Raw genomic sequence first — 27,766 nt, 5'->3', positions numbered from 1 at the left:
GTCCCGCGGTCCGCTCCCTAGGTGCAGATTCACAGGAGGTGCTTAAGAAATACTAGTTTATTAACTAACTCCCTCCCTTTTAAGGTAGGCGAACAAGGCCCCTGGACCGAATCCAGCCAGTTTGGGTAGAAAACAGGAAGTGGGCCGGAGTTGGCCCCAGGGCCACGGCTTGCTGACCCCAGCCCTCCCTGGCTTTATCAATGAACAAACCGACACTAGAGAAAAGACTTCGTGACTGTCAGTCATAGTAAGTGGCAGGGCTGGGGGTGAAACCCACTCCATTCAGGCTTCCTACCTGAGAGTTCCAGGCTCCCACTCCCCCTGTCCTAAGTTAAGGGCTCCTGGAAGTAGGAGGTGAGCCCAGCAGAGACAGAAAGGCAAGTTTATCCCGCACAGGTGTCTGGGTGTTCTGGGGGGATCAAGAAGGCTGGGGGAGGTGGGCACAGGCGGGATAACCAAGAACCCCCGGGGGAGCTGGGATACACCAGGTACGGGGATTGGCTCTTCTCCAGCCTAAGCCCCTCCCTCCTCCCACCTATCCCGCCCTCACCTCCCCAGGAGGCCCCAGGCCTCAAGCTGCCCACCCACGCACAAACCGCCGGCCAGCTGAGCTGGGGAGGACCAGAATGGGGGTTCAGCACCATGGAAACATGGCGGGGTGGGGGGGGGCCTTCGGGGTGAGGATGGGGGGAACTCGCCGCTTCCTCCTCCCCGCCCCCCTGTGGCATCCTAGCTTCCTGTTCCTGATTACAATCAGCACCCTGAGGAGGTGGCCCCTTCTCCCCTCCCTGTTCTCCTCCCCAACCCTGAAAACCCTCACTGGAGCAGATTGTTGGGAAGCTGCGGGAGACTCCCAGGATCTGGCCCTCCGCGGAGAGGATCCGGGATCGGGGTGACCCCTTTTTTCCTCTGGAGAAAGGGGACCTTGGCCGTTAGGGCTGGAGGAACCCAGAAATCATCTTTCCACCCCCTCGTTTTATCCCTGAGAAAATGAAGGTGATTTTTCCAATGGGAAGTGACTTGTCCATGGTCACAAGAATAGTCGGGAAAACATGATCCTTCAAAAGGGAAGTCCCAGAAAGACTATTAAATGCGCTTGTGAACCGAGCATGGGATCTGCGCGCTGTCTCTGTTCATTGTCGGCATGCGGCCCTCAACCCCACCCCCATCCGAGACTCAGTTTCCTCCTCTGTAAAAAGACCCTATGATCGTTCCCTACACCCCTCCCCGCATGGCTGTCCCCCCACCTCCTCCCAGTACCTATTGTACCTCAGTTCTTTGATGCTGTCACAGTTTGATGGCTGAATCAGAAAAGTGGGAGGAAAAAAAGGAGAGGGTGGGGGTACGGGAGGAAGGGTTGGAGAAGGAAGTGAGGATGCCTGGGACGACATTAGGCAAAAAAGGCATCGAACATGAACAGGTCTGCCTGGCTGACCGGCAAAGGAACGGGAAAGGTGGTGGAGACCTCCAGGTGTGTGGGGGCAGGGCTGGGGGGCAGGGAGGGAAGAAGGCAAACAGCTGGCTCTGTCTCCCTAGAAGCCATTGGAGGGCTGGGGAGCCGGGAGACTGGAGAGCCAGCTCACCCCCTTCTCTCAGGCCAGAGGTTTTCCTAGATCCATAAGTCTTCTGACATGGTATGTGGGGGTGGGAAGGGGTTGTCAGGGAGAACTGTGAGCAGGGCTGGGAAAGACTCCTGTGATCATTCCCGTTTTGGGGTACTCAGCTGGATTGCCTGGCTTCGGTCAGAGAGGGAGTCATGTCCTAGGTTCAGATGGTCTGGGCTCCGGGGTCTTCTCCCTGAAACTGCAGCGCTGGGGACCAGATAGTCCCATTCCTGGCTGTAGCCCACATCCTCTCTGAGGTTCACAAGGGCTCTGCTTGTCTGTGAATTCTGGAAGCTGGAAAGGGCAAGAAACACCTGGGAGAAGGCTCCCACTAAGGGAAGCCGGCTGAGCAGGGGGAGAACCTGACAACTGGGTACCCAGGGAAGCCAGATAAAGGCAGGGGCTGGAGTGGCAGCATCCAGCAAAAAGGTGCCACGTGATGTTCAGGGCAGTCCTCACAGCCTAGAAATGAAACGATCTGGAGGAAGAGTTTTAGAAACTATTAAACAGTGGAAGGAAGGGAAGATGCTTCAGGAGCTGAGCAAATAAACACTGATGTACGGTGGAAATAGCCTGGCTTTGTAACTGAACCTGATACTGAACTCCAACATTGCTGGAACTCCCTGTGGGATCCTGGGAAAGTCACTTTGCCCCTCAATTTCCCCATTTGTTAAAGAAGAGAATTGGACTAAATTATTCAGGTCTCTAAAGCCTATGAAGTTGGGGAGGCCTATGAGAGCCAGTGCTTTCCTTTTCCACAAAATGGGTCACAGTCACAGCATCTGGATTAGAGGGACTCCAAAGGTCCTTCCTATTCTAGATCCCTCACCCTCTGCCCCTGCCCAGTGGTCAAAGACAGCTCTTAGGGAGCAGAAACTCTTTAAAGCAACTGTGTTTATTAAAATCTTAACAAAATACTTTGCCTATAGAAGATATTTGTTGAAAAAAATGAAAAAAATTTGTTGAATAATTAAAGTCTCAGAATTTAGAACTGAAAGAGACTTTAAAAATAATCTCAACCAACCCCATTATTTAACCAAGGAGAAAATTAGTGAGAGAAGTGTCTTGCTTAAGATCCTATAGCATTGGGTTTAATTGCATTGCTTTGACTTGAATTCCTGGGAAAATGGACAGGACACCTGATGTCAGGATTGTCGATGGCCCAGGCAAACGGGCACCCTCCCCCTGGTGGCAGTGGGCGCATGGAGGGCAGCATGTGGTTGGGTGTGCGTGGGTGGTAGGCAAGGAGGGGCTGAGGGAGGAAGCTGGCTTCCTGAAGCCTTCTCAGCCCTCAAACAGACAGACAGACAGCTGGCAGGAGGCAGCCTGGGGGGACACAGCCACTCCAGTAAGTACTAGAAGGGGGATAAGGGGAGGTGGGCTCGTGGAGCCCCTCAGTTCTGTGCAATATGGGGGAGGAGGTTGTCTCTGGGAGGTGGAAATAGGGAAGGGGCATGACATCTTAGGGCTGGACTGGGCAGTGAGCACATTTCCAATAACCCTCTGAGACCATGAGAACACAAAAGGCCAAGGTACCTCCCAGGAAAAAGAGGGGTTCCCCAGACCCAGAAATGCAATGTTCCCTTTGATCCCCTATCCATTCGTCTTGCCTTTTTTTCCCTTCTCTCCGACCCTAATTAGTTCCGTTCCCCAGCTGCCCCTCTTTATCCCCAGACCCTGACGGGCTATGGCTGAGACTCTGGGAGAGGGGCTTGCCCCCTAAAGAGGAAAAGGCCAAGGTACCTCCCCATCCCCACCCCCACGTGCTCCCAGCTGTGTTCTGCCACATGCTCCCTTAGATTAAAGGCTCAGTGAAGCCATTTCCTGACAGTTACGGAGGCAAGAGTTGGGGAAGGACAGGAAGAGGAAAGAATCACCCCCTCAGTGTTCCTCACTGGACAGAGCCCCCAGAGCTGAAGCTGGAGAGGGCATTATCCATGGTTAAAGGGGGCCTGAGTGGACACTCTACCGCCCTTGGGACACAGTGAGACAGATGAGGCCTGGATCCCCCTCTGATCCCAGCACTGGGATACTCCTGGTATCATCAAGATGCCCAAAAGAAAGCTTCCTCCAATCCTCTCTCTTCCTCCCTAGTTTCCCCCACAGAAACTCTTATTTTCCTCTTAGGAGCTTTTTCTGATCATATATACATGTAACGCACGCACACTCACACACACACACACACACACACACACACACACACAAGGGTATATCTCTCCCCCCCCGCCCCCCCCGCCCCCAGACCTCTCCCCTCTCCCTCCTCCTTAGCCTTCTATCTCTTCCTCCCCCTCACCAAAGTCCCTCTCCTCTTCCCCTTAGACAATTCATCCTGGGCCCTAAAAGGCTACCCGTCCTGCCCTCCAGATAATAACTGCTCCCACCCCGGAAATGCAAGCGGCTCTGGGGGGAACGATAACGGCACCATGAGAAAACGGACAGCAGACTGGGGCCAAACCACAAGCCCCAGCCCTGGCCTGTGGGGTCCTGCTCTGCCTCCTCCCCTGCTCAGATTGCTGGTTCTGGTCCAGCAGGCGTGAAGGCCTCCTGCCCATCACCCGAGGGACTATCAGCCGTGGGGTGCCTGTGTCTTTCAGATGGTTACCATGGCTGGGTGAGCCTGCTCTGGGCCCTTGCCTTGGCCCACTGAGCCCCAGCCCAGCATGGTCCAGGCCTGGGAGGAGTGTTCCCCAGCTCAGCAAACAGCTCTGCCACAAGGGGCAAGCATGGCCCAGGCTCCTGCCCCCAGTTCTACCGCCAAGAAGCACATCAGACTGCAGGAGAGGTGAGCCCTAATGGGGTACCAGGAGATGGGGGCCCCTTATCCCAGACCCCTCAGCCCTGATCCACACCACCACCACTAAAACTGCCCCTCCACCTCCCAAACCAGACACCTTAGTGCAGAGCAAACTATTGCCCTGAATCAATAAAGAAACCCAGATGTGCTGATTTGGGTGCATTTGCATGTCTGGGACATGGAGTTTCTTGTTACTCCATACCCAACGTCCCCCATGTTCTTCAACCTAATATAGGCTCAAGTTTGGTTGGTCTAACCTGAAAGAAAAGGTGGCTGGATTCTGACAGGAGCATTTCTCAAGATATCAACAGCACAGATCCTTTCAGGACTGTCCTTGTCCTCCCTGTCTTTGGGTATAGACAGGGGCAGGGGAATTGCAGATATGGAGAAAGAGGGGAAAGATTAAGCTCCCACAGAAGTCAGGGACCTGAAAGGGTATGCACCAGTTGGCATTTTCCCCGAGGAGGAGAAACAAAGCCTGGCCTCCTGGGTCCCCCCCAGCGAGGGCACTGGAGCCCGTGTCCATTCAAGCATCATGAAAAAAATGGGGATGTTTTCCTTGGATATCAGGGGGGACAGAATAATGATCCTTAAAGAGGTGAAGGTCTGCCACTTTATTCTGCTTGGCCCCAGACAGGAGCAATACATGGGAGTTTCAGAAAGGCAGATTTAGGCCTCCTGTAGGGAAAAACTTCCTAACAATTAGGATTGCTCAAAAGTAGATTAGAAAGAGTTTCACATCATTGGAAGTCTTCGAGTGGAAAATGAAATGTTAATCCTGGTGTAGGGACAGCTTGGGCTGGATCCCCTTGGAGATCTCTTCCAGCTAAAATATGGGACTCTAGACCCCGGGGATTGGAAGTGGGACCCTGGAATTGGGAAGCACTGGGAACAATCTCCCCAGCTGTGACCACTGGCTTTTCTTGCAGGAGAGGCTCCAACGTGGCTCTGATCTTGGATGTGAGCTCTCTGGGGGCAGTGGAGCCCATCTGCTCAGTGTCTACACCCAGAGAACTCACTCTCCACTTCTTAAGGACCGCTAAGCACCCCCTCACCCGCTGGGCCCTGCAGCACCAGCCACCCAGCCCCAAGCAGCTAGAGGAAGAGTTCTCGGTAAGATCCCTGGGGCTGTCCCTTAAACTGCACCCCATTTGCCTCTGAATCACCGCCTTGAATCATTCCACAATAAGGGGATGCTCGAGGTTGGGGGAGTCATTAGGCAATATTACAGTTGTTCATTACGTTAGCAAAAATTGAAGTCAAATTTATGTCTCTCTCTGTGGCTAGGAGAGGCCCGCAGGGGAGTCAGAGATAACAGGAAGAATTTCAGAATAGAGGTAGACATGGCAGTAGAAAGTTATAGAAAACTTGGCAATTCTCTGGTGCCTTCTCTTTTGACTATAACCCCATATACTTATATACTAATAATATAACCTTATATGCTAATATCAAAAATAGGAAATTTAATCAACTAATCAACTGGGTAAAATGCAGCAACGAGTCCTGGGCTTGTAATTGGGAAGACCTATGTTCAAAATCTGCCTCAGATATTGACTGGCTGACCATAAACAAATCACTTAACCTCTGAGCCTCAGTTTCCTTATCTGTAAAATGAGAGGATTGGAGTCCATGGCCTCTAAGGTCCTCTCTAGCTTTTAAATCTATGATATATGATCCTATGGGACAAGTGAGCCACAGAGTGGAGGATTCGGCAGGGAGGTCAGGACAGGAGTCACAGCGGCTTATACCCTTCCTCCTCACACTTGCCAGAAGATTCCCCCAAACTTTGTCAATCCTGAAGAACTGGACATTCCTGGCCATGCCTCTAAGGACCGATACAAGACCATCTTGCCAAGTAAGAGCCCTGCTAGGGAGCAGGGGAGGTGGGGGGAGACTTCTCCATGGGCAGGGAAGGCAAGGCGTGGAGTGGAATTTAGGGGTGATCAGGACTCTTGGGGCCAGTTGAATGACAAGCATCTTCTCTCAGCCATGAAACCCAGGGTCAAGTTGGAGGAGGGGGCTGGTCCCACATTCTTCCCTCTCTCCACAAGAGCATGGTGCAATGGAGGAGCTACATCTGGAAGTGGCAGCTAGGGGGGAGGAGAAAGGGCTGGAATGGAGAAGGCACAGCTGGAACAGAGGGTGCTTTTAAATTAGAGAAAGCACAGCTGGAATGGAAGATGCTTTCTAGAAGAGAAAAGATACCGCTGGGATGGAGGAGACATAGCATCGCTTGGGAAATAGAAATAGGAGCGTAGAAGTCTTAGGTGGAATAGAGGAATCAATCCATAAGCACTTATTAAACATTGAGGTGCTAGGATAAGCACTGGGGAGACATTTGAGCTGAGTTTTGCAGAAAGGCGGGAGGTAAAGGAGAGTATTCCAGTGAAAATGCCTGGAGTTAAGAGATGAAGTTTTTAGGTGTATGGTAGGACTGGGAAATCAGATTGTAGAATGTATGGAAGAGAATGCTAGAAAGAGAGAAAAGTTTCAGGGTCTTAAATGACAAATAGATGACTTTGATCAAGGACGTGATGGGGAACTACTGGAGCTTAGTGAGTGAAGGACAGTGGTAGGGGAACAAGACATGGTCAGACAAGACCTTTGCTACCTGAGAAGAGGATGGACTGGGATGGGGAGAGGCTTCAGGTATGAAAACTAATGAAGAAGCTATGGTAGCAGCCCAGGAAAGAGATGATGAGAGCATGGGTTAGGGCAGCAGCCACATGGGTGATGAGAAGGGGACACCCACTAGAGATGCTCAGGAGAGAGAAATCGAAACCTGATGACAGGCGTGGTGGGAATGAGAGCTGAGGGTCAGGGACGACTCCTGAGGTCGCAAGCCAGAGTAACTGGGAGAGAGGAAAACAGAGTCTGAAAGGAGGAGAAGGAGACGGGCTGGGCTGGAGGATATGTAGCCTGCAGTTACGGAAGATGAACAACTGGGAAAGGGGGGAGCTGAGGAAGATAAGTCTAGTCCAGCAGGTTTTCCATGAGACTAGGGAATTAGGGGGATACTGGGCTCCAAGGAGCTTGGATCTTCTATCTCAACTGGATGTGAAAATCTGTTTCCAGGGAATGGGTAAGCACAAGCCCCGCTCCAGTCAGAGCCTTTACTGCACACAGGCTTATCTGATGCTCAGCACTCGCTCCCCCCTCCTTTCCTTCTTCCTCTTCCCCTCTTCTCCCCTCTCCTTCCCCCTTTTCCTCCTCCTGCCCCCTTCTTCTTCCCCCTCCTCCTCCTTTCATCCCACCTTATCTTTCCTCTCTCCTCCCTCTCTCTCCCTACCTCTCTCTATATCCCTTCTCTTTCCCCCTCCTTCTTCTCTCTCCTCCTTTTTCCCCCTTCTCTTTCCCCGGCTCTCTTTTCTTCCCCCTCTCCTCGCTCTCCCTCTCTTACTCTGTGTGTCTCTCTGTTTCTCACCTATCTGTCTCTGTTTCTCTCTGTATTTCTATCTGTTTCTCCCTTTCTCCATGACCCTACAAAGTCCCAGCTTAATGATTCGAAAAGCATAAATTCACTATCATATGAATACCCAGAGGAGAGTTTTCTACTCTAAAAATCTGGCTGCTACATAGCCCAGAGGGACTTGGCTAGTGAAAAGCAGAGAGGGGCTCACTTAACTAGAGAGAAAATAAAATAACACTCAATAACTAACGCAAGCCTAACTCACCAACCACAGAGGTTCCAGGGTAGGCAGAAGGACCAGAATTACATGATGACAGACACAGGCTCTTCCTGAGCCCCTTTCTACCTTTAGAGTCCTCTTCATGAGAAGGTATAGGCAATAGGATACTACCTCCCTGATGCTCTTCCTGCGGAAAGCTACCTTGTCCACGATGCTTATTGGTTATAGTTTCCTGACTTCTGACTGGAAGGGACTTCAGCTGATAGTGACATCATCATGAGATGACCCAGAGAGATGAAATTATTTTCCCCAAAGTTTCTCAGGAAATTAGTGTAAAAGCCAAAACTTGAACCAACTTCTCTGACTTCTAAACTAGCACTGCCTTGATTGCTTCTTTACAATCCTACTTGTGTTTGTGTTTTTTTTTTTAGTTGTTTGGTTTTTGTTTGGGGTTGGTTTGTTTGTTTGTTTTGAAATAAAGATTGTTAAGTCCTCCATGGGAGATCTTACATCTGAATCAAAAGACCTAAAATCTTGTCCTGACTCTTCTCCTGGTTTGCTGTATAATCTTAGGCTAGTCATTTCTCTCAATCTCAGCTCTTCCATCAAAAAGACATTCATGGGGCACCAGCCCTGAAGTCAGGAGGGCCAGAGTTCAAATCTGGTCTCAGACATTTAATACTTCCTAGCTGTGTGACCCTGGGCAAGTCACTTAACCCCAGCCTGGGGGGGGGGGGGGGAGGACATTCATGATTTTCAATATTGGTCATCCTTTCCTACCTTTCCATGCCCAGCTCAGTCTGTGTCCATATCACCGCACCTAAGCTATTCCAACAGCCTTCTAGCAGAGGTCTCCCCCTTCAGTCTCTTACTTCTCCAATCTATCTTTCCCAACACTGATGGCTCTGGAGGGTTAAGTGAAGCTAGTGACTTTGCACAGATCTCCCTCCCTTAAATCCAATTCACATTGTCATGTCACATGTCATGTCAGTGTCATGGCACAGTCCCCGATGTCATGTTCCTCTTTGAGAACAAAGAACAAAACAACAATATCTTTCCCAATATTGTCAGAGTGATCGTCCTAATACCCAACACACACAGCACTTCCCTGTTCAAAGACTTTTAATGACTCCCTATTTCCTACTGAATAAGGTCGTTCTTCATTCAGCAAGCATTCACTTACGGTGCTGATAATAAGCATTATCCCATAAGATTCCTGACCTCCATAATTTTTTTTTTCTCTCAGATCCCCAAAGCCGTGTCTGTCTTGGGCGGGCACAGAGCCAGGAGGATGGGGATTACATTAATGCCAACTACATCCGAGTAAGTATCTCTAGCAGCACCATAGGCCAATCCCATGGCCAAAAAAAGGGGTTTCTTGGATAATTTGTATTATTGTAATTCAATTCAACAAAGCACCTACTACCATGGGCCAGGTATCATGTTAAACTCTAATAACTAATAACAGCAACTTGCATTTCTATAACATTTTATAGTTCACAAATTATGACAAAAAGCTCATTTCTTAAAAACTTTTTACATAGGTGGTACAGATATTACTTATCCCATTTTCCAAATGAGAAAACTGAGATTCAGTTTGGCTAAATGGCACAGTAGATAGAGTGCAGGGCTTGAAGTTAGGAAGACTCCTCTCTGAGATCAAATACAGCATTGGACACTTAATAACTATGTCACTTAACTCTGCCTGGGTCAGGTTCCTCATCTGTAAAATGAGCCAGGATAATGGCAAACCATGTCAGTATTTTTGCCAAGAAAACTCCAAATGGGATCACAAAGAATTAGCTAAAACTAAAATGATTGAATAACAAAACAACACGTACAAAGTATCAAAGAGTTGAAATTCTAATTCAGACTTCTCTGGAAGTCAGTGTTCTTTTCTGCCTGTTCTTTTCTGGACCTTAGGGTTCAAAAGTTCCCCACAGAGCTGATCACCCTTGGGTAAATCACAGAGAGGGGCCAAAATAGAGCTGGAGGGGATGTTGGGCATTGAATCATATGAGAATTCTTAATCTTTTGGTATCACAAACCCCTTTAACATCCAGGCAAAACTGAGGAATTCTATCTCAGAACTGAATTCTTAAATAACTGAAATATGTGCTCAATTTTCATTAGAAGTTAGTAAAAATAAAGATGTAAATTTTTCCCATCCAAGTTCATAGATCAAATCTTAGGAATCTATGGATCCCAACTTAAGAACCCCTGATCTAAAAGAAATTCCTTGGCAGCAAAGGCTCATTTTATTTCTTAATCTCTATCTTCAAAGCCTAACACAGTGCTGAGCACATAGTAGGCATTTAATAAATGTTTGTCGATTAATGGGTCTCATCCAGCTCCTTCATTCTAAAGCAGATGAAATAAAGATGCTAGTCTACTTCCTCTGTAAAGTGTGGAGGTTAGATTGGACCAATGTTCCCCAAACTGTGACTTGTGGGAATTTAGTGTCCAGGCATGACAGCTTTGGAAGAAAACATTGATGGCTTCTATTCTATTCTAAAACTAAATATGAACATATATATATATATATATATACTTATGTGGAATTTTTTTGGTCTGAAAATAAACCTAATTGCCTCTATTCCATTTTTTTATCCTGGGGGTAGTCACAGAATAATATTATTTCAAGGGTGAAAGGGACCTCAGAAATTAACTAATCCATCCCATGGTCAAAAAATAATCACCCTATAAGGAAGCCACAAGTATCAGCTAGCCTATACTACGTGTGTATATATATGCATATATATATATATGTATATACAAACATATACATATTATATACAAAATACATATTATGTTTATATATACATATGTGTTTATACAAACATATACATATTATATACAGTATATCCTCAGTGGAACAATGTTGTTGTCCGGTAACGTCCAATTGTTCATGATGCTATGGATCATCCTGTTCACTGGGTTTTCTTGGCCAAAGATACTGGAATGGTTTACTATTTCTATCTCATTCCAATTATGTATAATTCTAATTTTAGGAAATTTCTTTCCTGATATCAAATTTAGATTTTTCTACCTGTTCCTATTTTCTTTCATTTCCTTTCTTTCATTCATTCTTTTTTTCTTTTGCTGTCAATCAATCGTATTCCACAATTCATGACCCTATTCAGGGTTTTTCCTAGCAAAGACACTGGACTGTTTTGCCATTTTCTTTTCCAGCTCATTTTGCAGATGAGAAACTGAAATAAACAGAATAAAATGACTTGCCCCGATTCATTCAGCTATTAAGTATCGAGGCTGTATTTGAACTCAGGAAGAGTAGTCTCCCTGACCCCAGGCTTAGTGCATCACTTAGCTGCCAATTTATAATAAGAGCAGCATTTATATACTACTTTAAGCTTTACAAAGTCCTTTATAAATATTATCTCATTTTGTCCTTACAAGAAGTAAGGTGAGAAGTAGATGCAATTACTATCTCCTGTTGACATTTTTTAGAAAGAAAATAGGTAAATAGGATCTGCTTGTGGTCAGTTTGTCAGTGTCTATATTTGAACTCTGGTCTTGTTGACCCCAGGCTCAGGACTCTGCACTGTTCCACCTAGTAACCAATTTATTCCAATCAATATCCAAACAGGAATTCCTTATATAACCAGATCCATTGCTATGGTCGATTTTATGATTCCCCCAAAGATCACCTAGTCTTTTTTTATTTTATTTTTTTTTAGTCATGTGTATTGGCAGTTTATTGATATGCTGTTGTTGGCTTCTTTTCCCACCACAAATAATGACTGTTTGCCCCTCAGATTTGTCTTTCATATTTTCCTATTTTAAAAGATATTTCTGAAACATCTATTTATTCTGTCAAAATTGTGTTTTGACTTTTCCAAATTATATTCCCTACCCCTGCCCCCATGACATTTTCATTTTTTGATTAAAGTTTTTTATTTGCAAAATATATATTTTCAACATTCACCCCTTATAACATTTTGAGGTCACCTAGTCTTGAAGACTATGAGATCCTGCATTTATATACAGTGTTCACAATAATTAAACCCCCTAAACTTGGCAGGAGACCCTTGCCCATACTGAAAATCAGCCACTCATGTTATAAGATATTAATAAGAGGTAATGACTCTGGGAATCTGCATGGGAGAAGTGCCAAAGGAAAGCTTGGACCAATGCTTCTTAAACTGTGGGTGGCTATCCCATGTGAGGTCAGTAACTGAATATGAAGCTTAAGAAAATATAATTTATTATGAGTAAATGTTTTATTTGTAAACCTATTTTATATACATATTTACCAGGGGTTGAGCAAAATTTCTCAGGTGAAAAGGGGTCCTCAGTAGAAAAGTTAAGAAGCTCTGTGTTGGACTGCAATATCTCTTCTCTCCCTGGGAAGGGGAAACACAGGACCAACAACAAATACATACTCTGTGCCAGACACTGTTCTGGAGTGCTTTACAAACATTATATAATTTTAATAATAATAATAAATAATAATGAGATAATAAATATTATCTCATTAGATAACAGCCCCAATATTGCAGGGAGCACTGAAAAAAATGTTGCTTTTGCAATTCAGCCCTTAAGGGGTCCCTTTTTTTCATTTATCCCTCACCACTTCCTATCCTCAGACTTATAAATTCTATCCCACATAAGGCTGGGATGCCACTTGGTCAGAAAAGAATTCTGGAGGCTAAGAATCCTCCAAAAATTGCTCACTAAGGAAGCTAAGAGAAATGTCCCAGATTTCAGCCTCAGGGAATTTTGATAAACCCTTAGCTCCTTCAGCTAAAGAACCACATATCCCTAGAGTGGGCATGAAACCTTCTGCCCTCTGGTGGTTATCAGGAGCAAGGGCATCGGGAAAATAGCCATCTCTAATCATTTAGAAGGGAAACAAGAATCTCCCCATTTATAAGATTTAGGGCTAGGCGATAACTTAAAGACATATAATCGTTCTTATCCTCCCCACCCCATTTTACAGAAGGGAAAACTGAGGCCCAAAGAGAAGATTTGCCCAAGTTTACGCAGTTATGGGTAGCAAAGACTGGTTCCATAGCAGATATGCTAAAAAGAATGTGGGATATAGAGGAAGGGGATCCACACTCAAATCCTAATGCTACCAAGAAACTTTAACCTGTGTGAGTTTTGCCATGTTACTTTGTCTATTTTGGCTTCTGTTTTCCCAGATATAAAATGAAGTCTTTACTAGATGGCTTCTGAGGTCCCTTCCACCCTGGGACCTAGATTTGAGGGGAAATCAAATGTTTCGTGGCATCTGTCTCCAGTAGCTTCTCTAATCCGTCCCCACTGAGGAAATCTGGACCCAGAAAAGAGAATGGCCATAGTCACACAGAGTAAATGGCAGAGCCAAGGTTGAACCCAAGGCTTCTACCTACAATCCGGTTCTGTTTCCATAATGTTCCACAGTCTAATCCCTGTTTTCATGGGATGTAAAAGGAGAATGTTGATTTGGAAGTCAGCAGTAGCAGCAACAGCAGCATGTCCAAGGACAGAAAATTAAGTATCCCAGAGCTATGTCCTTCTTATACCAACTCTTCCATCATCTCCTTGCCTTTGCAATGGTCATCTCCCACGGCCTCCTTCTTCATCCCGTGTTTCCTCAGACTCAGATTAAGCAGGACTTTCTATATGGGGCTTTTTTTATGCCATGTATTGCCATGTATTTTGTATTTTATCTTTATCCATCCATTCATTTGTTTATGTGATTGTTGCTGTTCTTTAAGGGAAAGGACTATTTCATATCTGTCTTTATATGCGCGTAGCACAGTGCCTAGCACATAGTAGGTGCTTAAGGAATACTTATGATTCATTATCATTTAATTGATTGGAAGGGGGCAGAGAGGAAGATGGATTTTGGAGAAAAAAGGGGAAAACTTGAAGTTCTTGCTCTGCATTTTGATGCTAAATACATGAAATGTAGCAAAATTAAACTATGCAAATGTCATGTAAATTGTGAAAAGGGGTGTGGGTGTGGGTGTGGGTGTTTGTCAAGAGTTCTGTCAAGTTTTTTTGCAAAAGGGCTGCTACTTCGTGTCAGGATGTCTAAGCTCTAGAGAGAGGGAGCTTGGGGAAGTTCCTTGAGGTTCTTCCTCCTTACTCTGTTCCATCTCCCCAGGGCTATGATGGCCGGGAGAAAGTTTACATTGCAACCCAGGGCCCCATGCGTAATACTGTGTCTGACTTCTGGGAAATGGTGTGGCAAGAGGAGGTGCCCCTCATCATCATGCTCACCCAGCTCCAAGAGGGCAAAGAGGTAGGTGGAAGCTTTCCCCAGAAAAATCATTTTCGAGCATCCCACAGGACCAGACTGCAGCAGACACAAGGGCAGTGGGAAGAGGCAGATTCCTAATATCTGTTAGGCTAAGGAAGGATTCCAACCAATCTTCCCCAGTAGGAACTGGAGCAGAGGCAGCCAGTACCTCAGGAAAACACTCATAGTCCATCCCTAGGGAACAACAGTCTTCTAACCATAGGAGAACCATGGAAAATCTGCCTCTCTCTCTCCAGTTAGAATATTGTAGGATCCTTTCTTTGATTTTCTTTTCTTTCCTTTCCCCTTCCTCCACCTTCCATAGGGTAAAGACTACCACTTGGGGATAAAGTTTACTCCTTAACTCATTTCCTTTTTGTTCATTCTTAGTAACAGATGTAGTCCCCAACTTTCATCCAAGGGGAGATAGAACTTCTACAACATAAACTCCCTGTCTCTCACCCCTAAAGAGGCAGTTCCTATCTAGAGCATCCCTGGATCATACTGATGGAACTACTTCCCCCTCTCTCTCCCATTTCCCTTCTACCTAGAAATGTGTTCACTATTGGCCGACGGAGGAGGAAAGCTATGGGCCATTCCAGATACGGGTCCAGGATGTGAAGGAACACCCAGAATATATTGTTCGGCACCTTACTATTCAGGTATAACAACTGTTCAATAGAGATATAAAATCATTAGCTGAAAACTCTCCACATGTGGAGAGCCTGATAGGAGACAGACCTTTTCCACAGGGAGTAGGACCTGCCTAGCCTTTCCCACCCCCCAAAGTCTAAAAATGTATGTCTCATTATTCATTTTGTATTTTTCAACTCTATGTCAGGAAGTGAATAGTGTGCTTCATCATTGTTCTCCTGGAATTATGGTATCATCATCATATGGATCAGAATTTTCAGGTTTCAGAGTTATTTGTCTTGATGGTGTTGCTATTGTATAAACCGTTCTCATGATTCTGCTTGCTTCACTCTGCACCAGTTCATACAGTTTTGTTGGGTTTCTCTAAAACCGTGTCATTTGTTACGGCACCATAGTATTCTATTCCAGGGAGGTATCTTGACTTGTTTGGTCATTCTCCAAACAGTGAGCACTGTCATCCTCCCGAGCCTTTTCTAGTAACTCTGTTTTAAGTCAAATCAAATCCTCCCCAGGACTTGGGTCCAACAGAATTTCTTGAGCCTATAATTGGCAAAACCCCATCCTGTGTGTCTAAGAGAGAGAGAGAATAGACACTGCTTTTGCTTTCCTGCAACTGAAAGCTTTCTTTGCTTGTCTTTGTTCTGCATGTCTACTCAAGCACTCCTTTCCTCATGAGACCCTTCCTGGGGTTCTTTCCTAGCTTCCTATGCCTCTGGACTCCCCTGAAATTTCCTTGTGTTTGCACTGCATGTATGCTGTGCAGACATAGGAGAATCCAGTTGCTTCCCTTGATAGAATGAAAGCTACTTGACAGTAAGGTCTGTTTCATTTCCATCTTTCCGCAGGGTCTAGCATGGCTCATCGTATGTAATGGGTGCTTAATAAATACTTAATTGATCCACTAGTGAGCCTAGATCCTAAATAGCACATTATACTTTTCTGTATGTATTCATATCTATTTTGTCCTCATGGCAACTGACAGAGATAGGAAGCTGGGAAGGGGAAGTGTATCAGCATTCCTATTTTACCATGGATTAAGAAATTGAAGCCCAGGAGACAGAATGACTTCTCCAAATTCATACTACAAATCAATAGCAACTTAGGACTAAAAAGCCAGATCTCCTCAGAAGGACCCATTTTTTTTTACCATTGGTCTGTGCTCTCTTGGTTCCCCAGTTTTCTACAATATTTTTAATTTAATTTATTATAATTTATAAATAATAAATTTAATTTAATATTTCATTTTTCTCAAATATATGTTAAAAATAACATTTAACATTTGTTTCTTAAAACTTGACAATCAAATTCTCTCCCTCTTCTTTTTTCCCTCCCCCCCTCATTGAGAAAGCAAGTAATATGATAAGTTATACATGTTCAGTCATGCAAAACCTATTTCTATATTAGTCATGCTGTAAAAGAAAATACAGACCAAAAACAGTTTTCAAGAAACTTGAAGTTAAAAAAAAACGTTTGCTTTAATATGCATTCAGATTCCATTGGTTCTTTCTCTGGGACAGTATTTTTCATCATAAGTCCTTAGGAATTGTTTTAGATTGTTGTACTGCTGAGAAGAATAAAGGCATTTGTCATTGATCATCATACAATATTGCTGTTACTGTTCTCCTGATTCTATTTACTTCACTTTGCATAAGTTCATGTAAGGCTTTCCAGGTTCTTCTGAAAATATCCTGCTCATTGTTTCTCACAACACAACAGTATTCCATTACATTTATATGCTACAACCTGTTCAATCATTCCCCAATTGATGGATATCCCCTCAATTTCCAATTTTTTACTACCACTAAAAAAGCTGCTATAAATGTTTTTGTACATATGGGTCCTTTTCCTTTTTATTTTTATTTCTTTGTAATACAGACCTAGTCTTAGTCAAATGGTATGCATGATCTTATAGCTCCTTAGGCCTGGTACCAAATTGTTCTGTAGAAACCTCTTTATAAACAGTGAAGTACTGTCTTAATTTCCTCACATCTCCAACATTTGTCATTTTCCTTTTCTGTCATATTAGCCAACCTGATAGGTGTGGGATGAAATCCTGGAGTTGTTTTAATTTGCATATCTTTAATCAGTAATGATTTAAAACATTTTTATGTGACTAGATAACTTTAATTACTTCATCTGAAAACTTCCTGTTCATCACCATTGATAATTTATCAAATTTTCATAAATTTGACTCAATTTTCTTTTTGAGAAATACTTTTTCAGAGATACTCATAAAATATTTTTCAGTTATGATTAGTCTATTTCCCTCCATTCTATTTTCCCCCATTTATGCTCTCTCTCCTTTTACCCTGCCCATCCTCAAAAATGTTTTGCTTCTGATTACCATCTCCTCCCCTCTACTCTCCCTTTTATCACCCATCCACTTCCCTTCCCTTATCCCCTTTCCCTCCTACTTCCCTAGAGGGTAAAATAGATTTCCCTACCCAACTGAGTGTGCATATTATTTTGTCTTTGAACTAATTCCAATGAGAGTAAGTTCAAGTTTTCCTGTCTACCTTCCCCATCTCTCCCTCTATTGTAAAAGCTCTTCATATCTCTTTTATGTGAGATGACTTATCCCATTCTTCTTCTCCTTCCCCTTTCTCCAAGTGCATTCCTCTTTCTTTCCCCTTAATTTTATTTTTTAGACATCATTCCATTATATTCAACTCATACCCTTGTCTTCTCTCTACATATATATACTTATTCTAACTGTCCAAATAATGAGAAAGTTCTTAAGAGTTGTAAGTATCATATTCTCATGTAAGAATGTAAACAGTATAACCTTATTGAATTCCTTTTTACCTTTTTTATGTTTCTCTTCAGGCTTGTATTTCAAAATCAAATTTTCTATTCAGCTCTGGTCTTATCATGAGGAATGTTTGAAAATTCTCTTTCATTGAATATCCATTTTTTCCCTTGAAGGATTATACTCAGTTTTGCTGGGTAGGTGACTTTTGGTTATAATCTTAATTCTTTTGCTCTTTGGAATATCACATTCTAAGCCTTCCAATGTAGAAGCTGCTATATCTTGGTTATTCTGACTGCACAATATTTAAATATTTTGTTTTTTTTTTCCTGGCTTTCAATAGTTTCTTCTTAACCTGGGAGTTCCAGAATTTTGCTAAAACTAAAATATTCCTGTGAGTTTACATTTTAGGGTCTTTTTCAGATGATTGGTTGATTTTTTAAAATTTCTATCTTACTTCTGGTCCTAAAATATCATTGCAGTTTCCCTTGGTAATTTCTTGAAAAATGATATTTAAAATCTTTTTTTTTAAATCATGGATTTCAAGTATTACAATTCTAAAATTATCTCTCTTTGATCTATTTTCCAGGTCAGTTGCTTTCCCAAAGAGATATTTCACATTTTCTTCTATTTTTTTCATTCTTTTGACTTTCTTTTATTGTTTCTCAATGTTTCATGGAATCATTAGCTTTTACTTGCCCAATTCTAACTTTTAAAGAATTATTTTCTTCATTGAACTTTTGTACCCCCTTATTATTTGTCCAGTTCTACTTTTTAAGGTGTTCTTTTCTTCAGTGAATTTTTGTACATCTTTTTCCATTTGGCCAATTCTGCTTTTTAAAGCAATTTCTCTTCATTGGATTTTTGCACCTCTTTTACCATTTGGCCTAGTCTGTTAAGGTGTATTTTCTTCAGTATTTTTTGTGCCTCCTTTACCAACCTGTTGACTCTTTTTTTATATAATTTTCTTGAATCACAGTTATTTTTCCCCCAATTTTTCTTCTACTTCTCTTACTTGATTTTTAAAATCCTTTTTGAGCTTTTTCAAGGCCTGAGAATAATTCACATTTTCTCTGTGGCTTTGGATGTAACAGTTGCTATTTTGTTGTCTTCTTAAGTTTGTGTTTAACTTTCTATGGTTAGGATCTTTTTTTTTTTTTTTTTTTTTTTTTTTTGTTGTTGTTGTTGTTGTTGTTGTTATTTGCTCATTTTTCTAGCCTACTTTTAGCTTTATATTAAAATTGGACTCTGCCTTTTCAGTGGAGAAGGCACCGTCTCAAGCTTCAGATTTTTTGTGCAGTTATTTTCAGAACTAGTTCTAGGGGGTCCATAAGTTTTTAATTCCTCCAAGGTAGTATGCTCTAAGGAGAAGTAAATTTATTACTCTCCTGTTCTGTGCTCTGGTCGATGAATGACCACAAGCACTCTTTTCCTGAAGCTGTGATTAGGGTCTCTGGTCCTTTGCTGCCACAAGCTCGGATGTGCTAATGTTCCTCCTTGCCCTGCACTGCCACTTGGATCCTGGTATGAGTAATACAATAGAGCCCTGCACCCAGTACCACCAAGACCCCTGTGTTCTCATTCTCACCAGTTGTATGACCACCCTACCATCTGTGGGGTCCCAGAGCATCAAAAGTGGCTACTGCCACCCCTGATTCAGTCCATCTCAAGTTCTCCTGCTGGTTTGCTAGGGTGAGGTTTAACTACATGTCAGTCTTTTTCTGCTGACTTTCTAAGTTGTCTTGGGCTGGAAAATTACTTTGCCCTGTCCTTTTGTGGGTTCTGCCGCTCCAGAATTTGATTCAAATATTGTTCTGAAAGGAATTTTGGAGAGCTCAGGCAATTCCTTCCTTTTCTTTTTTTTCTTAGCTCTGCCCCACTTCTAGCAGTTTTAAGGAAGGAAGAAACAGGGAATTAAAAGCAGGAAGAAAACTGGTATCCCCAACTTCCCGGCCCCTAAATTCTGCAGAGTAATAATTGTCTCATTACACAAAGCCCCCCTCTCCTTTCTACCTCTTAGTATCTTTGGTTCTTCCTTTTAGGTGCAAGCTCCTAAGGGGAACCTTTCTGAATCTCCCTAATGATTAGTGCTCTCTTCCTAATGAATCTGATCGAATACTTCTCTGTGTTAACACCCCGTACAATGTGAGCTCCTTGAGGGCAGACACTGATTCTTCCTTTGGTAAATTGAAGGATCTACTTGAACTTCACAGTTCCCTTACCTGCACCCCTCCCTCCCTCCCTCTTTACATCATCTCTCAGTACCAGGAGGAGCGTCGTCCAGTAAAGCACGTCTTCTTCTCCGCGTGGCCTGATCATCAGACCCCAGAGTCAGCCGGGCCCCTCTTACGCCTGGTGGATGAGATTGAGGAGAGCCCAGACACAGCAGCCAAATCTGGGCCCATCGTGGTCCACTGCAGGTTCGTATCTCACTCAAACCCTCCTAAGTCTACCCCAGTCCCTGAGTTAGCTACATACACAAACACACTCACACCTACACATACACACACACACTGCGCTGTTGGGCTTTATTGCTCAAACCTTTGCAAAATGAAACCAAAGATGACCTTGATTTGGGAAACTCTAAAAGATTAGTCGGGTAGTCAGATGGCAACGTGGATAGAATACTGCTGTATCATGCTTGGAATCAGAAAGACTTGGTTCAAATTTATCTTACAATCTATGTGACCATGGGCACAGGAATCTGAAAAAATAAAAATGATAGCATCTAGCTCAGAATTGTTGTGAGGATTAATGAGATAAATCACATGAAATACTTTGAAAGATATAAAACACTAACTAAATGCTATCTATTATTATTATCAAATGTGCTGGCATTGAATACAGAACACCGGCCTAGATACTGAGGGGAGATCTGGAGAAGAGTGGACATGGAGAAGAGGTCCTAGCCTGAGAGAGTTCCTGTTCTAGGAGGAGGGAGGTTGGGAAGGGGAGCTAGCTTGATGTATGGTCATGGTGAGCTCGCAGACAGGTGATGCATGAAGGCTTCCTAAAAGCGATGAAATATCAACAAATCTGAGAAAAAAAAATTGAATGGGAGAAAAAGGGAGAATGAAATAGGGAAGGTTGGGATGGAGGAGATAGCAGAGAGAGAGAGGGTTGCAGGGGATGCTGGTGAAAATATGGCTGGGATAGAGAACGTGCAGAGAAAATTAAATGTAACTAGCTGACATTTATTTAGACAGAGCTTTAAGGTTAAATGGTTGCCCAAGTTGTACTGACAAGCAGGCTTTGAACTCTGACTTCTTCTATAAAGATCAATGAAGAAATGGCTTACCAGAAAAGCATCAGAAACTTTGCTTAGGTGGGGCCATACCTGGGCTGATCAGAGAGGAGGAAGATTCCAAAGAAGGGCTAAGTGACAGAAGGGGCATCGTGGAGAAACACTGGAGCTTTCTCAGCAGATGAAATGTGTTTTTAAAAAAAATTAACACCAGTAAGAGAGAATGTATCTGTGACCATTGCTTGATTCCTGCAATAACCCTCCTCTGCCCTCTCCTTGATGAGATTTTCTTTGGCCCATCCAGTTGTTATGCTCCACCAGTGCCCCGAGATGGTCTTTGCAGCATTGATTTTATTCTCCAACTCCCAAGAGAAAAGCCCTGATTTCCAGCTCTGCTAGCCTAGAACTAGACCCCTGGGGCTAATTAGCTTCTACATACACTGTTCTCCTTGTGACATACCTTACTTTTCCCCCTTTGCTTTATCTCTAGTGCTGGGATCGGCCGGACTGGCTGCTTCATTGCCACACGGATCGGCTGCCAACAGCTCAAGGCTCAGGGAGAAGTAGACATCCTGGGCATTGTATGCCAGCTTCGGTTGGACAGGTGGGTTCCGGCTAAAGCTAAGAGCCACTCTGACAACCACACCAACGATCGTCCCCAGGTTGAAGCTTTCCCTTATGTCCCCATTCTTGTATGTATCATTCAAGCACCAGTGTCTTGAAAGGATCCCTGCTGCTGAAAACTTTATTTTACCACTAGTAGGGTATACATTTTTACTTGGGGTGGGGTGGGCACTAGGATATGGATCACAAATAAATGGATTTATTTTGAACTTCAACTGTTCAAATATATATTTTATAATAATATATATAATATATAATATTATATATTATATATATATATATACATACGTATAAAATCAAATTGATTCCATCAGCTCTTGAGTCCTAGCAATTTGTGCAACTTCGATGAGACATACATATATATATATATATATATATATATATATATATATATATACACACACACATATATATAGGCTGAGACAATTGGGGTTAAGTGACTTGCCCAGGCTTACACAACTAGGAAGTGTTAAGTGTCTGAGGCCACATTTGAACTCAAGTCCTCCCGATTTCAGGGCTGGTGCTCTATCCACTAAATTAACTTAGCTCCCCCCTCAAACATTTATTAAATTTTGGGCAAGGCACTGTAGTGAGCCCTCAGGATGCCAAGATGCTTCTTCCAGAAACTCCCTGCCCTCAAGGAGCTTCCTATCTAAAATAGGGGAAAGATGAGAACACAAATAACAATAAGTAAAGATAAGGCAGGAGAAGGACTGAGCCAAGCACTGTAAGAAATTTAAGAAGGGAGGGATCACTTTCCCGAGCTGGGAGGAAGGAGGGGGAGGTCAGGAAAGGATATATGGGCCTTGAAGAAAAGAGAGAACTTTTAACAGATGGAGACACAGGAGATCAGATGCACAAAAGTCATGCTAGGGCAGAGTAATCCAATTAGCTGCTAATTGATTCCTCAGATTGATTTTCCTTCCACCTATCAGACCACGCTTTCTCAGTGTACTTTGCTGATCATAAAGACCTTTGGCCTTTAAATATGGGTGCCCCACAAGGGTCTCTCTTGGACCCTCTTCGATCTATACTCTATCTTCCTATGATCTTTTTAGCTTCTATGAGTTCAGTGATCTTTTTTTTTTAATTTCTTTTTCATTTCACAGAACAAAACAAGCATGTCCATTATGCAGTAAAATAAAAAGATGATTATACATGGAACTATAAATCTATTATGTACAACTTACTATTCTCCCCAAATATACAAAATTATCATGTAAATTTTTTTCTTCCCTTCCTCACTCAGGGATGTGTATATATGATATGTATGTGTATTGTATATTTATATATACACACATATATACATATAATTCTATACATACTTCTATTTATCAATTTTCCTCAGGATGCAGATAGCATCTTTCTTCATATGTCCTTTATTTCTAATTTGTGTATTTGTAATAGTCAAAATGATATTTATAATAGTCAAAATGACTTAGTCACTTATGCAAACAACTCCCTGATCAATATATCCAGACTTGATTTCTCTCCCAAACTCTAGAACTGCATCACCAAGTGCTGGGGAACAGCACCACTTGTATGTTCTATAGGTATCTCAAATTCAACATGTTTAAAATAGTACTCTAAATTCTCTCCTGTTGAGCCTGTCTGTTCTCTAGGAATTATTTCTGGTGAGGGCACCCCATCATTCAGGCTACCCAGGATCAAGACATTAGAGTCATTCTGTGCTTTTCATTCTTTCTTACTCCCATATCCAATCAGTTGCCTTGTCTTATCAAGCCTGCTTCTACATATTGCTCCTGTCCATCTCCTCTCTACTGTTTTAACTAGATACTGCAATAGCCCCTCTGCTTCTAGTCTCTTTCCCTCTAGAATCTCTCACATAGAGGCTGAAATAATAATTCTAAAGCATAGGTATGAGCAAATCGCTCCTCACTAAAAAAATATTCAGAAGTTCCGTATTATTGCTGTCTCAGCAATATATTTAAATCAAGCCAGCAAACATTGATTAAACATACTAGAGATACTGGCTACAAAAAAGCAATAGGTGATACAGTGGATGAGTGCTGGGTCTGGAGGTGGGAAGACCCAAGTTCAAATTCAGCCTCAGACACTTCCCAGATGTCTGATCCTAGGCATGTCATTTATTCTTTGCCTGAGTATTTTCTCAGCTATAAAATGGGAATAATCAATGATAGCCCTTACCTCCTAGAATTGTTGTGAAGGATCAAATGAGATGGCATTTATAAAGTGCTTAGCACAGTGCCTGGCTCACAAGTGCTTAGTAAATGCCTGTTTTGAAGAAGAAATAGACCTTGCCTTTAAAGAATTTATAATTTAGCCAGGAGAAGCAGTATGTACACACATACATATATACATGTGTGTATATATACTGTTTCCTCTGGCTAGACATCACATATCACATTATATCACACTATACTATATTAGGTTATGTTATAATCATGTAGATAAAAGATAACTTGGGGGTTGTAGATGCAGAATTGAAAAAGGCTATATGTAGAAGATAAACTGAGACTCTAAAAGTAAAAGTTCTAAGAAACAATAAGGAATGAGTGTTACTTTTGGTACAGAGACCAATGAGAGTAAAGGTACAGATATTATAAATGGAGTGATCGACCTAAGGCACATAAAAGAGGGTCAAATAGGCTGAACAATAGTATATGATATGTACAACATAATGTATATGTAGTATATATGTATAAGACTAGAAAAGTAGATAACATTCAAACTGTGGAAGACTTTAAATGCCAAACAGAAAAGCTTTGATCTTAGTTAATAGGGAGTTACTGGAGTTTATTGAGTAAGGGAATGATAGTGAGACCTGCATTTAGTTAGGGAAAATCACTTTGAATGAGCAGAACCAGAATTTCATTATATCAGGCAACAAGATTACACGATGATCAATTCTGATGGACATGGCTCTTCTCAACAATGAAATGATTCAGATCAGTTCCAATGGTCTTGTGATGATGAAAATCACTGTGGGGATTGAGTGTGGATCACAACCTAGCATTTTCGTTCTTTTTCTTGTTTGCTTGAATTTTACTTTCTCTTTTTTTGCCCTTTTTGATTTGATTCTTCTTGTGAAGCAAGATAATTGTATAAATACATACGCCTATATTGGATTTACATACATTTTATCATGTTTAACATATATTTGATTACTTACCATCTAGGAGAGGGGAATTGGAACACAAGGTTTTGCAAGGGTCAGTGGTGAAAAATTATTTTTGCACATGTTTTGAAAATAAAAAGCTTCGGGGCAGCTAAGTGGACCAGCCCTGAAGTCAGGAAGACCTGAGTTCAAATCTGTCCTTAGACACTTAATACTTCCTGGCTGTGTGACCTTGGGCAAGTCACTTAGCCCCAATTGCCTCAGGAAAATAAATAAATAAATAAATTTTTTTAAAGCTTCAATTGGAAAAAAAAAAATGAAAATCACTTTGAGGGTTACATGACAGATCAAAGTAGGTATAGATGGACTAGATTCTCCAATTCTGCTTTTCTGCAACCTCTTGTCCCCATCTTCTCCTCAGATCTTTAGACATGGCTTTTGGTAAAGATGGGATTCTACCTGGAAGGGTGGTTGTGAGGGACAGAGAGTAGACACAAGTGAACAATTATTTTGTTCAGAGAATCTATAGTTTGGAAACCAGCTTTGAGTGTTATAGCAGAAGTTGTGTGAGACAGAGGAAGGGCCATTGTTGAGAAAATGGAAAGCTGGAATCTTTGGAAATCCTCCTGATCTTGTCTCTGCTTTCAGCATCCACTGTGTTGTTTCTCCTTCCAGGGGGGGCATGATCCAGACCAGTGAGCAATACCAGTTCCTGCACCACACCCTGGCCCTGTATGCTGCCCAGCTGCCTGAGGAACCAAACCCATGACCTTCTGGAGCTTGGCTGAAGAGATGGCACAGGTTATACAACGTCCAGCCTGGACCCAGCCAGAGAGGGGGAAACTTTCTCCTTATAGGTCTAGAACTTTACTCTCTCCCTCTGTCACACTCGTCCCTGGGGTCTCTGATCCCAGAGCTGGGCATTGTCCCCTCCATGCCCCGAGTTTTCACTCTCTTTTCATGTCCCTGGGAAGGACCTGGTATCCCAGATCATTAACTCACCAACTGGCAGATGGAGGAATGGGGGAATTGTGAGTGTCAGAAGGAAGGCCAGTCCTTGGACCAGAGTGCAGAGCTAATCCTCCTCCTGCAACCACAAATAGCTGAGTTGGAAAAGATAAGACCAGAGATACCAGGACTTTTTATTTTACCTTCTTCTCTAGTTCTCAGTTTTCTAAAGTGGACAGAAAGGACATTACATGTATGTTTGTGTGCCTAATTCTCAAGCCCATAGCCTGCTTCGAGCTTAATGATTTGAGTTGCCAATTGCAGCAAGCCAGAAGGAAAAAGCCCAAGTGGTCCCACATTCTCTGGCCTACCACTTATGTGCCCAAATTTCCTCTTCTACAGCAACACTTCCAGGGACCTCTGATCATGGACCCTGTGTTTGGAGATCCTAAGGACAAAAGGAGCTTGGGGAAAGTCCTGGCAACTATTTTTGCTCATTCCCCTTCCTGGGCACTGGAAAATATTTCTGGACTATCCCTCTGCCCACTCCTTTTGGGAAACTTTGTAACACAAAGAAGTCCTATACCCAACCACCCATGCAGCGTTTAGCACATAGAATGCCAATCAGCCCTGAGATGCTCGTGATGGTCTGTTTAGGCCAGACTCTTCTATAGCTTTCCAAAGTCCTAGAGATGCTTCCTTCTTCTCCCCATCAACCAATCTGTGTGCACTGGAGATTCCCTGTAAAGGCTAAAGAACCCAGTTCTCTCCTGCATCCCCACCTTGGGTCCCAGGACCACAAATGGAGAAATGGCCTGGACCACGTGGCATCCAGCCTACAACCATCTTGAGGTGAAGGGGAAGTAGGGAGAAGAAGGGAGAGAGGAAGGTGAAGATAAATGAAATGTCTGCAGAAGTATCCTCCCCCTCTCTGATACCATTCATACCTGCCATTCACCAGTTAAATTTCTCTAGGGTAATCCCACCAACAAGCTGTAAGCCCCCAAAGATCCAGTCCAATAAAGCAATAAAGCATTAATTAAATGCCTCCTATGTGCTGAGCACTGAGCTAGGCACTAGGGATATAAAGTATGAACAATGAAAAAATCCCAGTGCCCTGGAGCTTAATCTTAATAAAGGAGACAAGCATATACAGCATAAACATAAAAGTGAATAAATATATGCAAATCACCTAAATAAAAATTGGAGAAATCATTAATGCAAAAAATGGTCAGTCCAAACCCAGAGGTGAAAAAAAGCTTTGATGCAGCCAGGCAGTATAGTGGGTAGGGCATGCTACTTGGAGTCAGGAAGACCTGAAGGGCAACCCTAGGTCTGAGTTTGTAAAATGGGAATAATAACAACCACCTCCCAGGATTGTTGTGAAGATCAAACGAAATAACTATAAAGGGTGTCTGGCACAAATTAAGCACTACATACATGTTAGCTATTAGTACTGGCTACTATGAAGATGGCAGGAGGAAATGGGGAGCTTAGTCTTGCTTAAGGTACCCTTCTTCTATCTAAGCCCTTCTGGTGGGTCAGATTAGTTTCAGATACAGCCTAGGATTGATTAGCTGACTCTCTAGTGGACCTTGCATCAAGGCTTAATTTCTCAAACCAATCCAACTTCCCAGGTGTCTCCAGGACTAAGTCGACATCACATTCCTAAAGAAAGGGAATCAGATTTGAGACCTATAAACTCTCTTTTCCAACATAAACATGGAAGAAGGGCTGACTCTTGTTCCATGACATCTCCTATCAAACAATGTGGACAGGGCAGTACCATCCCTGGATCCCCAGGGAGCTGATCTGCAGGGAGGTTCCCTTTCTTCATGATCTGTGATACCTCAGAAAATAGTGTTAAAAGATTTTGCATGGTCTTCCTGGGAAATTCTTCACAGAGAACTGATTTCTGAAATGTTCTTTTCTGACCCTGTAAGTCAGGCACATCCTTGTGGAAGGATGAAACTGTAAGCGGGTCTCTCAAGTGCCTGGTCCTGTCCTGAGCTCAAACCCAACACAAAGGGAAGCTAGAGGGATTCCCATAGCATCTTCTCTTGTCCCCACCCCACCCCTCAATCAATGGCCCTGTCTGCCTTTTACCTTCTGTCCCCTTTGAGGACTAGAAACAAGAAAGCTCTGAGGTGATCAAATGGAAAAATAAAAA

General features: G+C 43.0%; 1 protein-coding gene across 7 annotated transcripts; it reads left to right on the top strand.

The window, feature by feature from the left end:
* The first annotated feature begins 228 nt into the window (after positions 1-228).
* On the top strand, positions 229-27,766 carry PTPN7 (protein tyrosine phosphatase non-receptor type 7). 7 transcript variants are annotated; one of them, XM_074308800.1, is made up of 10 exons: positions 229-247; positions 3,924-4,386; positions 5,328-5,511; positions 6,169-6,253; positions 9,274-9,350; positions 14,143-14,280; positions 14,829-14,939; positions 19,943-20,100; positions 21,415-21,528; positions 25,324-27,766. In XM_074308800.1, the coding sequence occupies exons 2-10, from the start codon at positions 4,265-4,267 to the stop codon at positions 25,415-25,417; spliced, it is 1,083 nt and encodes a 360-aa protein (XP_074164901.1). In that variant the 5' UTR covers positions 229-247; positions 3,924-4,264; the 3' UTR covers positions 25,418-27,766. The 7 variants fall into 7 exon arrangements, with proteins under 7 accessions (XP_074164901.1, XP_074164905.1, XP_074164903.1 ...); XM_074308804.1 differs by having other exon boundaries at positions 230-247; positions 4,199-4,386; XM_074308802.1 differs by lacking the exon at positions 229-247 and adding an exon at positions 1,453-1,471 and having other exon boundaries at positions 4,199-4,386.

The sequence above is a fragment of the Sminthopsis crassicaudata genome, chromosome 4, assembly GCF_048593235.1.
Source record: "Sminthopsis crassicaudata isolate SCR6 chromosome 4, ASM4859323v1, whole genome shotgun sequence".
NCBI lineage: Eukaryota > Metazoa > Chordata > Mammalia > Dasyuromorphia > Dasyuridae > Sminthopsis > Sminthopsis crassicaudata.
Note: the sequence above shows the minus strand (reverse complement) of the source record. Positions and strands in the feature narration are given on the sequence as shown.